The sequence below is a fragment of the Rhinoraja longicauda genome, chromosome 7 (genome assembly GCF_053455715.1).
Source record: "Rhinoraja longicauda isolate Sanriku21f chromosome 7, sRhiLon1.1, whole genome shotgun sequence".
NCBI classification, from domain to species: domain Eukaryota; kingdom Metazoa; phylum Chordata; class Chondrichthyes; order Rajiformes; family Arhynchobatidae; genus Rhinoraja; species Rhinoraja longicauda.
In genome coordinates this window covers 2,147,387-2,163,460 of record NC_135959.1, presented here as the reverse complement: position 1 = coordinate 2,163,460, position 16,074 = coordinate 2,147,387, and the positions used below count along the sequence as shown (strand labels likewise).

Here is a 16,074-nt window from a genome sequence, read left to right as displayed (position 1 = left end):
GAGGCGGGTTGCTACGCAACCTCCGTTAGGCGAACACACTCCGGACCCGCTCCCCGAACACACTCCGTTAGCCTACACTATCCGGACCTACAAGCGACCCCCGGGCCTACACTGTCCGGGCCTACAGTGTCCTGGCTTACAGTGTCCGGGCCTACAGTGTCCGGGCCTACACTGTCCGGGCCTACAATGTCCGGGCCTACAGCGTCCAGGCCACAGCGTCCGGGCCTACAGCTTCCGGGCCTACAGTGTCCGTGCCTACAGCACCCCCCGGGTCTAAAACGGGACAAGGGCAGTCCTGTACGGACAAACAAATTTAGTCCAAAATACGGGATGTCCTGGCTAATACGGGACAGTTGGCAATCCTAAAACTCATCAATCCCCAACTATACTAGTCCCATCTGCCCCACGTTTGGCCCATATCACTCTAAACCTTTCCTGTCCAAATGTCTTTTAAATGTTATAACAGTACCTGCTTCAACTACCTCCTCTGGCAGCTCGTTCCATACACCCACCATCTTCAGTGTGAAAAAGGTACCCCTCAGATTCCTCTTAAATCTTTCCCTCTCAACTCAAAATCAAGCCCTCTTGGCCTTGATTGTTCTCTGGGTAAAAGACTCAGTGCATTCACCCTATGTATTCCCCTCATAATTTTATACATCTCCATAAGATCACCCCTCATCCTCCTGCACTCTGAGGAATAAAGTCCGAGCCTGCTCAACCTCTCCCTGGAGCTCAGGCCCCTCGAGTCCTGGCAACATCCTCGCAGATCTTCTCTGTGCCCTTCCCAGCTCAACGACATCCTACCCACAGCAGGGTGACCAAAACTCCAAATGCGGCCTCACCAACGTCTTGTGCAACTGCAACACGACCTCCCAACTTCTATACTCAATGATGGACACAAAATGCTGGAGTAACTCAGCGGGTCAGGCGGCATCTCTGGAGAGAAGGAATGGGTGACGTTTCGGGTCGAGACCCTTCTTCAGACTCTGAACTCAACTGACTAATGAAGGCCTTGTGCAAAAAAGCCTTTTTGACCACGATTCAACAAGCTACGTACCTGTGCTCCGAGATTCCTCTGCTCTACTACACATCACAAAGCACTACTCTTCACTGTGTAGGTCCAGCCCATGTTAGTGCTCCTAAAAATACCACACCTCACATTTCTCTTTATCAAATTCCATCAACCATTAATGTGGCACGGTGGCGCAGCGGTAGAGTTGCTGCCTCACAGCGCCAGAGACTCAGGTTCGATCCCGACTACGGGCGCTGTTTGTACGGAGTTTGTACATTCTCCCCGTGACCTGTGTGGGGTTTTCTCTGAGATCTTTGGTTTCCTCCCACACTCCAAAGACTGCGTGCAGGTTTGTAGGTTAATTGGCTTGGTGTAAATGTAAAAATTGTCTCTAATGGGTGTAGGATAATGTTAGTGTGCGGGGATCGCTGGGCGGCGCGGACCCGGTGGGCCGAAGGGCCTGTTTCCGCGCTGTATCTCTAAACTAAACTAAACTAAACTTTAAAAAAACATTCCTCCGCAACCCTTTCCAACCAATCAAGATAGACACAAAATGCTGGAGTAACTCAGCAGGTCAGGCAGCATCTCCGGAGAGAAGGAATGGGTGAGTGAGCGAGACCCTTCTTCAGACTGAGAGTCAGGGGAGGGGGAAACGAGAGATAGAGACGGTGATGTAGAACAAATGAATGAAAGATAGACACAAAAAAGCTGGAGTAACTTAGCGGGTCAGGCAGCATCTCTGGAGGAAAAGGATCAAGACTGAAGGAGGGTCTCGACCCAAAAACGACGCCCATTCCTTCTCTCCAGAGATGCTGCCTGTCCCGCTGAGTTACTCCAGCATTTTGTGTCTATCTTCGGTGTAAACCAGCATCTGCAGTTCCTTACCACACAACCGATCTAGATCCTGCTGCAATGTTTGACAACTATCTTCACTGTCTACAATACCACCCACTCTGTTTGATTCACCTGTCCCTGCGTTGGGCGATGGAAGTTGTGAGTGTTGTGTATCTACTAAAGTTTCATCGAAGGTATCACAAAATGCTGGAGTAACTCAGCGGGTCAGGGCAGCATCTCTGGAGAGAAGGAATGGGTGACGTTTCGGGTCGAGACCATTCTTCAGACTGATTTTGTGATCCCTTCGATTTGTACCAGCATCTGCAGTTATTTTATCCAACTAAAGTTTCATGTTAAATTCTGACCTAGAAAAGGCAGAGGAACTGATAAGGGAACCTTGAGATTCACTGACCACACCGACGGCCAATAATTTCATTCTTAATGTTGCTGTAAAGTGTTTCTGAGCTGAGGTTTCTTGACAAATTCATGAAGAAGTTCTGCCCCATCAGCATGTTAAATGACTTTGTTCACCATAGTTCCCCTTCCACAGTGTGGACCTCCCTCACCGCCTCCCCCCCCCCACAGTGTGGACCCTCCCTCACCCCCTTCCCCCCTACAGTGCGGCGCTCCCATCACCCCCTCCCCCCCACAGTGTGGACCTCCCTCACCCCCTCCCCCCCCACAGTACAGGACCTCCCTCACTCCCTCCCCCCCCACAGTGGACCCTCCCTCACCCCCTCCCCCCCCCCCCCCCACAGTGCGACCCCTCCCTCACCCCCTCCCCCCCCCTACAGTGCAGACCTCCCTCACCCCCTCCCCCACACAGTGAGGACCTCCCTCACCCCCTCCCCCCCCCACACGTGTGGACCCTCCCTCACCCCCCTCCCCCCCCCCCCACAGTGTGGGACCCTCCCTCACCCCCTCCCCCCCCACAGTGTGGACCCTCCCTCACCCCCTCACCCCCCCACAGTGTGGACCCTCCCTCACCCCCTCCCACCCCACAGTGTGGGACCCTCCCTCACCCCCTCCCCCCCCCACAGTGTGGACCCTCCCTCACCCCCTCCCACCCCACAGTGTGGACCCTCCCTCACCACCCCTCCCACCCCACAGTGTGGACCCTCCCTCACCCCCTCCCACCCCACAGTGTGGACCCTCCCTCACCCCCTCTCCACCCCACATTGCGACGCTCCCTCACCCCCCTCCCCCCCCCACAGTGCGGAACCTTCCTCCCCCCCCTCCACCCCCACAGTGGGGTGCTCCCCTCACCCCCTCCCCCCCCCACAGTGTGGACCCTCCCTCACCCCCTCCCCCCCCACAGAGCGGACCCTCCCTCACCCCCTCCCCCCCCGCAGCGTGGACCTCCCTCCACTCCTTCCCCTCCCCCCCCACAGTGCGGTGCTCCCTCTCCCCCTCCACCTCCCCACAGTGTAGCCCTCCCTCACCCCCCTCCCCCCCACAGTAGTGGACCTCCCTCACCCCCTCCCCCCCACAGCGCGGACCCTCCCTCACCCCCTCCCCCCCCGCAGCGTGGACCTCCCTCCACCCCTTCCCCTCCCCCCCACAGTGCGGTGCTCCCATCACCCTCTCCCCCCCACAGTGCGGTCCCTCCCTCCCCCCCCCACAGCGCAGCGCTCCCCCTCACCCCCCTCCCCCCCCACAGTGCGGCCCCTCCCTCCCCCCCACAGTGCGGCGCTCCCCTCACTCCCTCCCCACCCACAGTGCGGCCCTCCCTCACCCCCTCCCCCACACAGCACGGATCCTCCCTCACCCCCTCCCCCCCAACAGTGCGGCCCCTCCTCCCCCCCCACAGTGCGGCCCTCCCTCACCCCCTCCCTCCCACAGCACGGCCCCCCCTCCCCCCCACAGCACGGATCCTCCCTCACCCCCTCCCCCCCCACAGTGCGGCCCCTCCTCCCCCCCCACAGTGCGGCCCTCCCTCACCCCCTCCCCCCCACAGCACGGATCCTCCCTCACCCCCTCCCCCCCCCACAGTGCGGCCCCTCCTCCCCCCCCACAGTGCGGGCCCTCCCTCACCCCCTCCCTCCCACAGCACGGCCCCCCCTCCCCCCCCCACAGCACGGATCCTCCCTCACCCCCTCCCCCCCACAGCGTGGATCCTCCCTCACCCCCCGCCCCCCCCCCCCCCCCACAACTCCCTCAGTAATCAATTTTATTATTACCTGACATCCTACAATTAATTCTCGCAGTGGCGCAGGGACTGTAAATACTAATCTCTCCAGAGAGTTGATGTCCGTGTGATGTGACTTAACGTGTCTTGACTCTGTTCCTCTTTGAAATGCCACCTGTCTTTCTCTTGTCCACATGCGATGATTGCCTTTGGTGTTTAGTTTAGTTTAGTTTAGTTTAGAGATACAGCGCGGAAACAGGCCCTTCGGCCCAGCGGGCCCGCGCCCGCAACACTAAGAAGGTTCACCAGATTGATCCCTGGATGGCAAGGACTTTCATATGAAGAAAGACTGGATAGACTGGGCTTGTACTCGCTGGAATTTAGAAGACTGAGGGGGGATCTTATAGAAACATATAAAATTCTTAAGGGGTTGGAGAGGCTAGATGCAGGAAGATTGTTCCCGATGTTGGGAAGTCCAGAACCAGGGGTCACAGTTTAAGGATAAGGGGGAAGTCTTTAGGACCGAGATGAGAAAACATTTTTTCACACAGAGAGTGGTGAGTCTGTGGAATTCTCTGCCACAGAAGGTAGTTGAGGCCAGTTCATTGGCTATATTTAAGAGGGAGTTAGATGTGGCCCTTTTTGCTAAAGGGATCAGGGGTCATGGAGAGAAGGCAGGTACAGGTTACTGAGCTGGATGATCAGCCATGATCATATTGAATGGCGGTGCACGGCTCGAAGGGCCGAATGGCCTACTCCTGCACTATTTTCTATGTTTCTATGTTTCTAACACTATCCTACACCCACTAGGACAATTTAACATTTACACCAAGCCAATTAACCTACAAACCTACACGTCCTTGGAGTGTGGGAGGAAACCGAAGATCTCAGAGAAAACCCACGCAGGTCACGGGGAGAACGTACAAAACTCCGTACAGACGGCGCCTGTAGTCGGGATCAAACCCGGGTCTCCGGCGCTGTGAGGCAGCAACTCTACCGCTGCGCCACCGTGCCACACTAGTTGTGCAGAAGGACTAGGTTTAGGTTTATTCTTGTCAGGTGTACTGAGGTACAGTAAACAGCCTCATCTTGCCTGCTATCCAACCAGATGGGATAAGACTATACATTAATACATATGTAAATGGGCGCAGCGGTAGAGTTGCTGCCTCACCAGCGCCGGAGACCCGGGTTCCATCCCGATCACGGGCGCCGTCTGTACGGAGTTTGTACGTTCTCCCCCGTGACCTGCGTGGGTTTTCTCCGAGATCTTCGGTTTCCTCCCACATTCCAAGACGTTACAGGTTTGTAGGTTGATTGGCTTCTGTAAATATTCCCAAGTGTGGAGGGGTGATCGCTGGTCAGCACGGACTCGGTGGGCCGAAGGGCCTGTTTCCGTGCTCTATCTCGCGCGCTATAAACAAAATGCATTCAAGTCAAACTCAAGTCCAATAGGTGGAACAAAGATACAGAGTGCAGAATATAGTTCTCAGCATTGTAGTGCACCAGTTCCACAGGACAAAGTCCAATGTGTCCGCAATGGGGCAGAGGTGAATCGGACAGTGCCCTAGCATATGGAAGGGCTGTTCAGAAGCCTGATCACAGAGGGGGAGAAGCTGTTCGTGAGTCTGGTGGTGCGCACTTTCAAGCTTCTGTACCTTCTTGCCGGGCGGGAGCGGGGAGAAGAGGGGTGGGACAGGGACAAGCCTTTGATGATGTCGGCTGCCTAGAGTAGTCTGGTGGACTATCAGTTCGTTTAGCTTCAATTTGGGTTTAGTTTCGTTTATTGTCACGTGTACCGAGGTACAGTGAAAAGCTTTTGTTGCGTGCTAACCAGTCAGTGGAAAGACAATTCATGATTGAAAGACTGGAGCGACTGGGCTTGTATACTCTTGAATTTAGAAGGCTGAGAGGGGATCTTATCGAAACATATATGATTATTAAGGGATTGGACATGCTAGAGGCAGGAAACATGTTCCCAATGTTGGGGGAGTCCAGAGCAAGGGGCCACAGTTTAAGAATAAGGGGTAGGCCATTTAGAACGGAGATGAGAAAAAACTTTTTCACTCAGAGAGTTGTGAATCTGTGGAATTCTCTGCCTCAGAAGGCAGTGGAGGCCAATTCTCTGAATGCTTTCAAGAGAGAGTTACCTAGAGCTCTTAAGGATAGCGGAGTCAGGGGGTATGGGGAGAGGGCAGGAACGGGGTACTGATTGTGGATGATCAGCCATGATCACAGTGAATGGTGGTGCTGGCTCGAAGAGCCAAATGGCCTCCTCCTGCACCTATTGTCTGTTGTCTACAATCGAGCCGTCCACTGTGTACAGATACATGATAATGGGAATAACGTTTAGTGCAAGGTAAAGTCAGCAAAGTCCGATCAAGGATAGTCCGAGGGTCACCAATGAGGTAGATAGTAGTTCAGCACTGCTCTCTGGTTGTGATAGGATGGTTCAGTTGCCTGATAACAGCCGGGAAGAAACTGTCCCTGAATCTGGAGGTGTGCGTTTTCACACTTCTGTACCTCTTGCCCCAATGGGAGAGGGGAGAAGAGGGAGTGACCGGGGTGAGACTGGTCCGTGATGATGCTGCTGGCCTTGCCGAGGCAGCGTGAGGTGTAGATGGAGTCAGTGGAAGGGAGGTTGGTTTGTGTGATGGTCTGGGCTGCGTCCACAACTCTCTGCGATTACTTGCGGGTCTTGGATGGAGCCGTTCCCAGACCGAGCTCACGACTGTTAACTTACCCATTCTCAAAAGGTGGCAACACAAGTGGGAAAGAAGGCACAGGGTTTACATACTTCCATTCATCGGTCTGGCCATTGAGGATAAGAGTCGGGTGGTGATATTGCAGTTTTATTAAACGTTTTGGTCAGGCAGCATTTGGACCTCAGCACCGCTATTGTCCTGACGGGTACCCGTAAAAGGGACCACATCACCCCGATTCTGGCCTCTCTCCACTGGCTCCCTGTACGGTACAGAATCAACTTCAAGCTCCTCCTATTCACGTATAAAGCCATAAATGGACACTCCCCCCCCTACATCAAAAATCTTCTAACCCCCCTCTCTAACTCCAGGTCCCTCAGATCGGCCGACTTGGGGCTATTCACTATCCCACGGTCTAGGCTTAAACTCAGGGGTGACCGCGCTTTTGCGGTTGCAGCTCCTAGACTGTGGAACAGCATCCCTCTCCCGATCAGAACTGCCCCCTCCATCGACTCCTTTAAGTCCAGGCTCAAAACATATTTCTACTCCCTAGCGTTTGAGGCTCATTGAGGAGGCGCTGTGAACTGTTTGCGTGCTACTGTATGTTTTCATTTTTTTTTTTTCTATTGGAACCTAATCAGATGTACAGCACTTTGGTCAACGTGGGTTGTTTTTAAATGTGCTATACAAATAAAATTGACTTGACTTGACTTGACTATTAACGGGGTACTGATTGAGAATGATCAGCCATGATCACATTGAATGGCGCTGCTGGCTCGAAGGGCCGAATGGCCTCCTCCTGCACCTATTGTCTATTGTCTATACTGAATAGTTTAACTTGACCTCCGCTCAGTCCGTCTCAATCAACCTGAGCGGAATCAGGGGGTATGGGGAGAAGGCAGGCATGGGTTACTGATTGTGGATGATCAGCCATGATCACATTGAATGGCGGTGTTGGCTCGAAGGGCCGAATGGCCGCCTCCTGCACCTATTTTCTATGTACCGTGAATGAGCCGTGTGGGCTTGGACTGGGATAGCAAGGGTGAACGGGCCGAGTGGGCTGGGTTTGGGAGGTACGGTGAACGGGCTGGGACTGGGATAGCATGGTGAGTGGGCTGAGTGGCTGCTTTAACCCCCCCCCCCATCCCTCTCCACAGGTTCCGTGCGGAGGGGCCGGAGTGGAGCGGAGCGGGGCACATGGAGTGAGGGGGAGTGGGCCCGGTTGCCGTGGCGATGGAGGGGGGCTCGGACAGCGTGCGTGAATGGTTGAGGCTCCTCCACCTCGAGCAGTACGCCGAGCACTTCGCCGAACACCACTACCACATCCTGTCGGACTGCCGCGCCATCCGGAGCGAGGACCTGTCCCGTATCGGGGTCTACCTGCCGGGGCACCGCAAACGCATCCTCTCTGCCCTCACCAGGAGTTCCCTCGGCCTAGATCCTGCCTCCGAGCCTGCCTGGGGCCTAGCTACTGCTCCTGAGGAAGCCCTGGGCCTGGCCCCACACTCCCAGCCTGCCTGGGGCCTAGCTACTGCTCCTGAGGAAGCCCTGGACCTGGCCCCATACTCCCAGCCTGCCTGGGGCCTAGTTACTGATCCTGAGCCTGCCCTGGGCCTGGCGCTACACTCGCAGCCTGCCTGCGGCTTGGTGTCCTGCCCCCTGCCTGATCTGGGCCTGATCCGACACTCTGAGCCTACTCTGGGCCTTGTCCTGCTCTCCCAGCCTGCCCTAGGCCATGTTCCCAGCCACAAACCTGCCCTCGGCCTAGTTCCCAGTCCCGAGCCTGTCTTCAGCCCAGTCCCACACTTTGAAAATGCCCTGGGCCTTGTACCCGGCCCCGAGCCTCAGTTTGGCCTCGTCCCCGACCCTGAGCCTGCCCTTGGCTTAGTTCCAGGTGCCCTGGCCTGTTACCCGGCCCACAGCCTGGCCCGGGCCTAGTCCCACACGCCAGTCCCGAGCCTGCCGCCCCTTGGCCTCGGCCTTCGCTGCCGGCAACGATGCAGAAACCGGTGCCAAAGAAGCGGAGCATCTACCTCTATGGCACCGGCTTGGCTCCTGATGCCCCCGGCCTGAAGCACCTGCCTCCAGTGCCGCCCAGGCAGGGCCCGGTGAAGCCTCCGGGCATGCTGCCCCCCTGTGGCCCGGGCGAGGGAGCTGCCCGTCAGCGGCCCAGGGACGTCACTGCGGGATCTCCCTGTGCTCCCGCCGCGCCAGGGCGTGGACAGCAGGCGGAGGCCTCCACCGCTGCCCACCAGGCCTCTGGGCAAGGACCAGGCCTCGGCCTACAACACAGACTCCAGGTTAGTAACAGCGTGGCACAGCGCGGGGACACAGGCTCTTCGGCCCAACTCGTCAATAACGACCACAATAGAATCATTGAGATAGACAGCACGGTCGCAGGCCCTTCGGCCCAACTTATCCGTGCCAACCCACGATGACCCATCTACATTTACTCACAAAATGCTGGAGTAACTCAGCAAATCAGGTAGCATCTCAGGAGAGAAGGAATGTGTGACGTTTCGGGTCGAGACCCTTCTTTAGACTGAAGAAGGGTCTCGACCCGAAACGTCACCCATTCCTTCTCTCCCGAGATGCTGCCTGACCAGCATCTGCAATTATTTTCTTACATCTACATTTACTTCTCATTTAGAAGGATGAGAGGGGATCTTATAGAGACGTATAAAATTATAAAAGGACTGGACAAGCTAGATGCAGGAAAAATGTTCCCAATGTTGGGGAGTCCAGAACCAGGGGCCACACAGTCTAAGAATAAAGGGGAGGCCATTTAAAACTGAGGTGAGGAAAAAAAAATTCACCCCGGAGAGTTGTGAATCTGTGGAATTCTCTGCCACAGAGGGCAGTGGAGGCCAATTCACTGGATGGGTTTAAAAGAGAGTTAGATAGAGCTCTAGGGGCTAGTGGAATCAAGGGATATGGGGAGAAGGCAGGCACGGGTTACTGATTGTGAATGATCAGCCATGATCACAGTGAATAGCGGTGCTGGCTCGAAGGGCCGAATGGTCTCCTCCTGCACCTATTTTCTATGTTTCTATGGTAGCAGGCCCTTCGGCCCAATTTATCCATGCCAACCCACGATGACCCATCTGCAATTGTCCTTGTCCTGTTTGTCGTACACATAGAATCATGCAACATGCAAATAGGCCCTTTGGCCTAACCCATTCATACAAGCCTCAACGCCCAGTCTATGTTAGTCCTGTATATCGATTCCGCGCCGACCAGCGATCCCCGCACACTAACACTGTCCTACGCAAACTAGGGACATTTTTTTACATTTACACCGAGCCAATTAACCTACAAACCTGCACGTCTTTGGAGTGTGGGAGGAAACCGAGGATCTCGGAGAAAACCCACGCAGGTCACGGGGAGAACGTACAAACTCCGTACAGACGGTTTCTGGTGCCGTGAGGCAGCAACTCTACCGCTGCGCCCTTTACTCTGAGCCTCTGTCCCTGGGGAAACACCAGCACCATGTACAGCCCGGCACGCAGATGAAGGGGTTTGTTTCAATGAGATGACTTCTTGTTCCCTTTTTCAATTTTTCACATTTTCTCTGCCCCCCTGTCCCTCTCTCCCCCTCTTCTCCCCTCTCTCCTCCCCCCCTCTCTCCCCCCTCCCTCCCTCCCTTTCTCCCTCCCCTCCCCCTCTCTCCCCCAATCTCTCTCCCCTGTCTCCTCTCTCCCCTCTCCCCGTCTCCTCTCTCTCCCCCTCTCCCCCCCTCTCCTCTCTCCCCCTCTCTCTCCCCCTCTCTCTCCCCCCTCTCTCCTCCCCCTCACCCCTACCCCCACACCCCCCCCTCTCCTACCCCCTCTCTCTACACCCTCTCTCCTCCCCCTTCTCTCCCCCCTCTCTCCCCCCCTCTCTCTCCCCCCCTCTGTCCCCCTCTTCCCCTCTCCCCCCCTCGCTCCCCCCTCTCTTCTCCCCCCCCTCTGTCCCCCTCTTCCCCTCTCCCCCCCTCGCTCCCCCCTCTCTCTCCCCCCTCTCTCCTACCCCCTTTCCCCCTCTCTCCTCTCCCCCTCTCTCTCCCCCTCTCCCCCCCCCTCTCCTCTCTCCCCCTCTCTCTCTCCTCCCCCCTCTCTCCCCCTCGCTCCCTCTCTCCTCTCCCCCCCTCTCCCTCCTCTTCTCCCCCTCTCGCCCTCTGCCACCCTAAAATGCTGAACCAATATTCCAGGGTGGACATGTCCAGCACTAGAGGGCACAGCTTTGAGGTGAGAGGGGCAAAGTGTAAAGGAGATGTGGGGGGCAAGTGTTTTACACAGAGGGGGTGTGTGCCTGTAACGCGCTGCCAGGGGTGGTGGTGGAGGCAGATACGATAGTGGTGTTTAAGAGGCTTATGGACAGGGGCGTGGATACGCATGGAATGGAGCATGGATAATGTGGCTGAAGGGCCTGTTACTGGGCTGTCCTATTCTGTTCTATGTTGTCTAACTTCTCCTTTTAGCTAATAGCTTCTAATTCATAAGTACCAACCTTGGTTCGTAAGCTCATGTGATAGGAGCAGAATCAGGTCATTCGGCCCATCGAGTCCACTCCGACATTCAATCATGGCCGATCTATCTCTCCCTCTCAACGCCATTCTCCTGCCTTCTCCCCATAACCCCTGACACCCGCACTGACCAAGAATCAAACTTATCTCTGCCTTAAAACTGGGAGAGCAAAATCTTTTTCACCCAGAGAATTTGTTGGAATTCTCTGCCACAGAGGGCAGTGGAGGCCAATTCTCTGGATGAATTTAAAAGAAAGTAAGATAGAGCTCTAGGGCTAGCGGAATCAAGGGATATGGGGAGAAGGCAGGCACGGGTTACTGATAGTGGATGATCAGCCATGATCACAATGAATGGCGGTGCTGGCAGAGGAGGCTAGTTGGCATCGTGTTCAGCAGGGACATTGTGGGCCGAAGGGCCTGTTTCGTACGCAATGCTTTCGACTGTGGGGGTGTGGAGATGTGGTCAATGCTGCCACCTTCTGGCGGTGGTTATATTGGCGATTGCTTTCAGAGAAACACAGAGCAATATAGAAGGTGAGGAATAGGTGCTGTTTCGGTTCAAAAGACCCTTCTTCAGTCTGATAACTAAACGTCACCCGTTCCTTTACTCCAGAGATGCTGCCTGTCCCGCTGAGTTACTCCACCATTTTGTGTCTATCTCCGGTTTAAACCAACATCTGCTGTTAGAAACATGGAAAATAGGTGCAGTGTTAGGCCATTCGGCCCTTCGAGCCAGCACCGCCATTCAATGTGATCACGGCTGATCATCCACAATCAGTACCCCGTTCCTGCTTTTCCCCAAATTCCTTGATTCCGTTAGCCCGAAGAGCTAAATCTAACTCTCTCTTGAAAACATCCAGTGAATCGGCCTCCACTGCCCTCTCTGGCAGAGAATTCCACAGATTCACAACTCTGGGTGAAAAAGTTTTTCCTCATCTCAGTCCTAAATGGCCTCCCCCTTATTCTTAAACTGTGTGACCCCTGGTTCTGGACTCCCCCAACACCGGGAACATGTTTCCTGCATCTAGCCTGTCCGTATGTTTCTATGTTTCTATCAGATCCCCTCTCATCCTTCTAAACTCCAGTGAATACAAGCCCAGTCGACCCATTCTTTCATCATGTGTCAGTCCCGCCATCCCGTTCCTTCCTACAAGGTACAGAAGATAAATACTGTCAAGTTTCTGTACCTTCTGTCGGGCGGGAGCGGGGAGAAGAAGGAATGATCGGGAACCGTGGGACAAGTCTTCGATGATGTTGGCTGCTTTCCCGAGGCAGCGTGGAGTCCACATCTATAAAGCTGAGGCTTTATAAGGCGCTGGTCAGACTGCATTTGGAGTATTGTGAGCAATTATGGGCCCCATATCTGAGGAAGGACGTGCTGGCTCTGGAGAGGCCCGGACGCTGTAGGCCCGGACAGTGTAGGCCCGGACGCTGTAGGCCCGGACAGTGTAGGCCCGGACGCTGTAGGCCTGGACGCTATAGGCCCGGACAGTGTAGGCCCGGACGCTGTAGGCCCGGACGCTATAGGCCCGGACAGTGTAGGTCCGGACACTGTAGGCCCGGACAGTGTAGGTCCGAACGCTGTAGGCCCGGATAGTGTAGGCCCGGACGCTGTAGGCCCGGACAGTGTAGGCCTGGACGCTGTAGGCCCGGACGCTATAGGCCCGGACAGTGTAGGTCCGGACACTGTAGGCCCGGACAGTGTAGGTCCGAACGCTGTAGGCCCGGACAGTGTAGGCCCGGACAGTGTAGGCCCGGACACTGTAGGCCCGGACAGTGTAGGTCCGAACGCTGTAGGCCCGGACAGTGTAGGCCCGGACAGTATAGTCCCGGACAGTGTAGGCCCGGAGGCCCGTGCGCCGCATTACGGAGGTTGCGTAGCAACCCGCCTCCCGGCCCCGGGCGGCCGCCATTGGTGGAGCGGGAGCACGTGGCCGCTGGCTGGGTGAGGTCACGTGGGGCGCGGGGCGGTGACGTCACCTTGTCCCGTATCTGGGAGTGAGGAAGTTGGCAACCCCTAGTCACCACCTCAGAAGGATCTCCCCACCCCCCTACTTCTCTCTCCCTCTGCCACCTTCTCTCATCCCTCCATCCAGTGTGCGGCACGGTGGCGCAGCGGGTAGAGTCGCTGCCTCACAGCGCCGGAGACCCGGGTTCGATCCTGACTATGGGTGCTGTCTGTACGGAGTTTGTACGTTCTCCCCGTGACCTGCGTGGGTTTTCCCCGGGTGCTCCAAAGACGTGCAGGTTTGTAGGTTAATTGGTGAGTGGGGCAAAGTTTACTATTGAGGGCGTGCAGCGTAGGTTTACTAGGTTAATTCCCGGAATGGCGGGACTGTCGTATGTTGAAAGACTGGAGCGGCTAGGCTTGAATACACTGGAATTTAGAAGGATGAGAGGAGATCTTATCGAAACGTATAAGATTATTAAGGGGTTGGACACTTTAGAGGCAGGAAACATGTTCCCAATGTTGGGGGAGTCCAGAACAAGGGGCCACAGTTTAAGAATAAGGGGTAGGCCATTTAGAACGGAGATGAGGAAAAACTTTTTCAGTCAGAGAGTTGTGAATCTGTGGAATTCTCTGCCTCAGAAGGCAGTGGAGGCCAATTCTCTGAATGCATTCAAGAGAGAGCTAGATAGAGCTCTTAAGGATAGCGGAGTCAGGGGGTATGGGGAGAAGGCAGGAACGGGGTACTGATTGAGAATGATCAGCCATGATCACATTGAATGGCGGTGCTGGCTCGAAGGGCCGAATGGCCTCCTCCTGCACCTATTGTCTGTTGTCTAATGGAGATGTGTGGGGCAAGTGTTTGTACACAGAGGGCGGTGGGACCTAGGACTTGCTGGCAGGGGCGGTGATGGAGGCAGATACAGTGTGGCACAACCACAGAGTTGTGCAAGTTCACAGCAGCCTCAATTACAGTCTCTACTGTGGCAATCTCCTCTCGGGCTGGTTTGAGACACTCCTTATTATTAACATTCCTGCCTCTTCGACTACGAACCCCTCCCTCTCTTCCCACCTCACCAATCCCGCAGACATTCTGATGGCGAAATTATTATTCACTCATCTGGAACTTCAAGTGGGTGACCACGAGCCAAGTCATGAGGCGATGGTGTCTCATTGTCACATAACAGTATAACAGTATAACAGAGCTTTATTTGTCGTTCGGTACCGAAGTACCGAACGAAACTACATAGCAGTCATAGAAAAAAGAACACAAGACACACGACCCCAACACAAACGTCCATCACAGTGACTCCAAACACCCCCTCACTGTGATGGAGGCAACAAAACTTCCACTCTCTTCCCCCCCGCGCCCACGGACAGACAGCTCGTCCCCGACCGACCCGCACAGTCCCCGCACCGGGCGCTGAAACGTCTCGCGGCCGAACCGGGCGATGAAAGGCCCGCGACCAAGCCTTGCGCAGCTAAGTCCCGTGGTCGAGCCGCACCGGGCGATGTCAAGTCCGCGGCCGAGCCGCACCAGCGATGAAAAGCCCCGCAGCCGAGCTGCACCGGGCGATGTTAAGTCCCGCAGCCGAGCCGCACCAGCGGTGAAAAGTCCCGCAGCCGAGCTGCACCGGGCGATGTTACGTCCCGCAGCCGAGCCACACCGGGCGATGTTAAGCCCCGCAGCCGAGCTGCACCGGGCACTGTTAAGTCCAGCAGCCGAGCCGCACCGGGCGATGTTAAGCCCCACAGCCGAGCTGCACCGGGCACTGTTAAGTCCAGCGGCCAAGCCGCACCGGGATGTAAAGTCCAACGGCCAAGCCGCACCGGGATGTAAAGTCCAGCGGCCGAGCCGCAGCGGGCGATGTTAGGCCCCGCAGCCGAGCCGCACCCCGCGCCGTGAGGAAGAGAAAAGTTCCCCCCCCCCCCCCTCACACCCACCCACCCACCCACCCACCCACACCACCACCCCCTCCCACACATACACAACCAAAAAAATATATATAAAAACCATCCCAACACCGACACACAACAAAAAAAGGGAAAAAAAAAGACGGACAGACTGCTAGTCAGCCGCTGCCGTTAGGCGCCGCCACGAGAATGTCCCACACTCCAAAGACGTGCAGCTTTGCAGGTTAATTGGCTTGGTGTAAATGTAAATATTGGCCCTAGAGGATGTGGGATAGTGTTAGTGTGCGGGGATCGCTGGTCGGCGCGGATCCGGTGGGCCGAAAGGGCTTGTTTCCGCGCTGTATCTCTAAACTAAACTATACTAAAACTTGCCCACATCGACCAACATGCTCCATCTACACTAGTCCCACCTGCCCACATTTGGCCCATATCCCTCTAAACCTGTCCTTTCTGTTTCCTAAATTAAATTTAGTTCAGTTTTTCAGTTTAGTCTCGAGATACAGCTCGGAAACAGGCCCTTCGGCCCACCGGGTCCGCGCCGACCAGCGATCCCCGCACACTAACACTATCCTACACACACTAGGGACAATGTTTACATTTTTAACAAGCCAATTAACCTACAAACCTGCACGTCTTTGGAGTGTGGGAGGAAACCGAAGATCTCGGAGAAAACCCACGCAGGTCACGGGGAGAACGTACAAACTCCGTACAGATAGCGCCCGTAGTCAGGATGGAACCCGGGTCTCCGGCGCTGCATTCGCTGTAAGGCGGCAACTCTACTGCTGCGCCACCGTGACCGCCCAAATGTTGCGATAGTCCCAGCCTCAACTATCTCCTCTGGCAGCTCGTTGCATACACCCATCACCCTCTGTGTGGAAAAGTTACCCCTCAGGTTCCTATTAAATCTTTTTCCCCTTCACTCTAAACCTATGTCCTCTGGTCCCCGATTCCCCTACTCTGGGCAATAGACTCTGTGCGTCTACCCGATCCATTCCTTGCATTCCTGCCTCTTCAACTATGGACCCGTCCCTGTCT

At 55.6% G+C, this 16,074-nt stretch overlaps 1 protein-coding gene across 1 annotated transcript in view; it reads left to right on the top strand.

The window, feature by feature from the left end:
- Positions 1–16,074, top strand: part of LOC144595034 (uncharacterized) — a 311,478-nt gene that overhangs the window by 264,816 nt on the left and 30,588 nt on the right. Inside the window, exon 2 of the mRNA XM_078401973.1 lies at positions 7,831–8,973. Coding sequence (XP_078258099.1) covers positions 7,907–8,611 — 705 coding nt within the window. The 5' untranslated portion in view covers positions 7,831–7,906 and the 3' untranslated portion in view covers positions 8,612–8,973. The remainder of the gene's footprint in view (positions 1–7,830; positions 8,974–16,074) is intronic.